General features: G+C 35.2%; 1 protein-coding gene across 1 annotated transcript; it reads right to left on the bottom strand.

Annotated features, from left to right (window-relative positions):
• Positions 1 to 1,143: 1,143 nt before the first annotated feature.
• Positions 1,144 to 2,091, bottom strand: LOC119517735 (olfactory receptor 4A16-like). The gene has a single exon (XM_037814702.1). The coding sequence runs from the start codon at positions 2,089 to 2,091 to the stop codon at positions 1,144 to 1,146; it is 948 nt and encodes a 315-aa protein (XP_037670630.1).
• Positions 2,092 to 4,281: the final 2,190 nt, after the last annotated feature.

Here is a 4,281-nt window from a genome sequence, read left to right as displayed (position 1 = left end):
TTTGGATTACCTCTGGGGAGAGGCAGAGGAATGGGTCAGGGAGATGCACACAGGGAGTTTCAGTGATATTGATAATATTCTAGGTAAGAGGCTAAAAATGTATTAATAAATTCAGGTATTGAATATGCATGAAAATAAAATAATAATATTTAAAAATTAGAAAAGCTCTAATTTTTTTTATTAGTTAGAGAAGTAAACTCTTACTAAGTAGAGATGATTATTCTGCAGTACACTGAAAAAAATTCTTTTAACTTCATGGTCTGGTGATGTTCCAGGATACTGAGAAAAAATTATTTTGAAAAAAAATTGAAAAGCACAATTTTTATTAAGCAAACCATTACTATCTCTATAAGTAAAAAACTACTTATATTTAATACAACTTAAAAGGAACACACTACTTATGCAAAATAATACATTCTTTATCCACATTTCAGCATCATGGAGGCAAGGCAGCTTTACCTAACTCTTTTAAGGGTGTAAAAAATGCTCTTAGTAACTAGTGTGGAAAAATATAAAAGTATGCTTACAGAATGGGTTAATGTAGTTTTCAGTGATAAAAAACAGCCCATTTAACAAAATTGCTGATTGATACTGTCTCTTACCAAGCACAATATCATTTCCCAACCAAATATCCTGAGATGCAAATGCATAGAAGCTGAGCTGAGGAACAGAAGTAATCTAAAACACAAAATGCAGAATGCAGTTAAAGAAAGCTGCTGGGCTCATAGAATAAAGGACATGAAAATTAAAAAAAAACAAACAAACAACAACAACAACAAAACACTCTCTTCACCTCAAGAATTTGTTCTGTTAGTCAAATTGCTTTCTTAATTGGGATGTTATTAAATTTCAGAAGTAACTTGTTTTAATATTTTAAAAAGGAAAAAAAAAACTTTCTTCTAAGTCCCTTTAATATAAACTGATAAAAATAAAGTGCTGTTGTAAGCTTAGTTTTATTTTTACTACAGCTTTTATTCAGCCTCCAGAATTTTTCTATTAGATTGACTCCAAACTTGAAGGATAATTTACTCTTTTGATGCCTTTGCATCAGTAAAGAGAAGCATCCTCAGAGAATCCATTGAATTGACTAAATCACCTGTGAGAATTTACTGTCTGTCTTTTTAGAATTAACAACAAATTTGTTCAGTGTGGGTGACATGTTCTTATTCTACCTATAGTTAAATTTTTATACCAGAGTTTTCCCATTGCATTTTTCATCTCAGAGTTTCTCATGGTATATATTAAAGGATTCAACATGAGGGTGATAACTGTAAAAAGCACACTCACAGATTTATCAATGCGAAAGTTGGAAACAGGTCTAACATACAGGAAAATACAGGGGACAAAAAAAAGGACAACCACCATGATGTGAGAGCTGCAGGTAGACAAGGCTTTGTGCCTCCCTTCTTTACTGTGAGGTTTTAGGGAGTTTAGGATGACCCCATAGGAGATGAGTAGAAGGATAAAGGTGACCATGCAGATTGCTCCACCATTGGCGACCATGGTAAGGCCTATAAAATAGGTATCAGTGCAGGAAAGTTCCAATAATGGGTATATGTCACACATGAAGTGGTCAATGACATTGGAACCGCAGAAAGGGAGGTTGTACACAAAGAGAAGTTGAACCACAGAGTGCACAAAACCTCCAGCCCAGGCCATCCCCAGCAGCAAGATGCAGATTCGTCGATTCATGATGGTCAAGTAGTGCAGTGGCTTACAGATGGCCATGTAGCGATCATAGGCCATCGCCACCAGGAGGAAGACCTCAGCACCACCAAGTAAGTGTGCTATGAAGAGCTGGCCCATACAAGCTGGGAATGAAATAGCCTTTTTGTCACAGAGTAAGTCTGAAATCATTTTGGGGGAAATTGCAGTGGAATAAGCAGCATCCATGAGTGAGAGAAAGGCAAGGAAGAAGTACATGGGTGAGCCCAGAGAGGAGCTGGCAGTGACAGTCACCACAATGAGCAGATTGCCAACTACAGTCAAAATGTACATGAATAGAAACATGACAAATAATACTTTCTGCCCCTCAGGATTCTGAGTAAGGCCCAGAAGGACGAATTCTGTTACATTGTTAGTGTGTCCCATTTACCGTACCATAAGACCTGTTTCAGAGAGAAGAGCTTGGGAGAACAGGATCTGAAATAAAATTGTGAAAATAAACTACAAATTAATTTATTATGTCATTTAGAAAATCTTCACTGTATGTTCTATAGTGGCTTACACAAAATAAACATTTCAAAAATATGTATTGAGCTCATCTTCCACAAAGTTTTCCTTGAAAATTCTATTTCCACTCAGATGACTTGCTTGGTGCAACAAGGAAGAGGTTCTATCTCAAAATCTTAGTGGATCTTCTATACAGAAAAGTAGTCAAAAAGTAGTCAAAAGGCCAAAAGACACCCATGCATTTAATAATCATTTATTTGAAATACACAGAAGTCAGCAATGATAAAAAGAGAAAGGGTTCCTGCTATAAAGAAACATACTCTCTGGTGTTGGAGATAAATTCTAAACAAATAAATCAGGAGAGAGTCAGTCCTTTGAGTTGGTAGTATTTGCAGTGACTATGCAATATGTCTACGTACTACCAAAAATAATGCCTCTTCCAGAAATCTTGCTCAATACTATGATATTCCACTATTAGAGGTTCAGACCTTCATGTCTTAAAGATCATTCAATTTTCATAAAACTCTTCTTAAGTTCCAAGAGGCTGCACTTTTGAAATGTACCAAATAACAACAAAATTATTTACTAAAATGTTCCATGTGGCACTTACTCAGACATACAATTGTCTGACTGTCAATTTCTTAAGGAACTGTAATTCTCTCCATTTCATCTTTGCCTGCCCCACAAATCTTAACACACTTACATACACTATAGAGATTTTCAGCAAATATTTTGAATTCAAAAATGACTTATAACTATCACCAACAAGTACATTAGCAGTTAGTATTTTTTTTTTTCAAAACACTTGGGGTGATTCAGGTAGTGAGTGGGGAGAAAATAGACACCAAAAAGAGAGATAGAGAAAAATGGGACATAGTTTTATTTATAATGCTTCTTAGGCACTGGGAGTACTCAAAATAGGTCTTCAATGACTGTATTCCAAAAAGTGCCCAGACACAGGAAATATTTAAGGTCAGTGTAAGAAGGCATGTATTTTAGCCATGGTCTTAATTTAATTACAAATCTGTCTCAGTTTACTCTTTGGAAAGTAAAGAGATTGAACTAGAAAACCCCAGAATCCTTTCTAGTTCAACTACCAATACTATCAGTGCAGCTCCACCTTATTGTTATGCAAACTTTCTTCTTTTCTCAAATATATATAATTATATTTTCAAATATTTATAATTAGACAACTTCCTGGCTTACCACTAAGTGAGACTTGATCACTACAGTGACCAAATAATGGTTGCTATTTTTTCCAGTTTCTCATTCTTTGTGTTCCTATTTAAGACCAAAGATATCCCCAGAGAGAGAGCATAATACAGTGGGAATAATGTGGACTCTGGAGTCACATTGCCTGTGTTGGAATTTCACCACTTAGCTGTGTGACCTTGGGCAAGTTAATAAACCTCTCTGTACTTCAGTTATTTCATTTGTAAAACAGGAACACTAATAGTTCCTAACTCAGAGTTGTTGTGTTATTCCACACAAAGTGCCTGGAACACAGTCTGGCACTGGGTAAACTCAATAAATGACCACTAAGACCATTATTCTTGAATGCTTCACTATGAACATTGAATCAAAGCAAATCATCTGGATCTCTGTCAATTTGGTAAGAATTATAGACTTAGTCCAGGATAAAAATAAAATTATACCTGTAAATCAAGAACCCCTTTTTGCACATAGGATAAAAGTGTATGGCTTAGGGATTACCTATTTTATTGTATATGACTGTTAATCTTTACCTGTGGTGGGAAGGGTGCTGACTAGAAGCAAGCAGAACAGAAAAAATTTGATCCTGTGCATCAGAGAGCTAAAGATCAGAAAAAGAAAGAAAGGAAGGATCAAATGAAGAAACAGAGAAAATTTATTAAAGAAATGAATATTTACAAGTAATAGGAATTTTAATATAACTAAGTGAGGCTAGTATTATTATAAAAGAAATGTCTTCAGATAAACATCCTTTAGTGAGAAAGTGCTGGAAGCCCAATCACCTGAAGCTTCCTGAGTTTACCCAGGAGGCTTCTTTGGGTGAAACAGCAAATAAACCATGGCATGATCCTAGAAAAGGAAAGAAAAGAAAAGAAAAAAATCAAAGGGAAAAAAAAA

Source organism: Choloepus didactylus, chromosome 21, assembly GCF_015220235.1.
Source record: "Choloepus didactylus isolate mChoDid1 chromosome 21, mChoDid1.pri, whole genome shotgun sequence".
In the NCBI taxonomy this organism is placed as follows: Eukaryota; Metazoa; Chordata; class Mammalia; order Pilosa; family Megalonychidae; genus Choloepus; species Choloepus didactylus.
The sequence above is the reverse complement of the archived record's forward strand: the minus strand, read 5'-3'. Positions and strand labels throughout refer to the sequence as shown.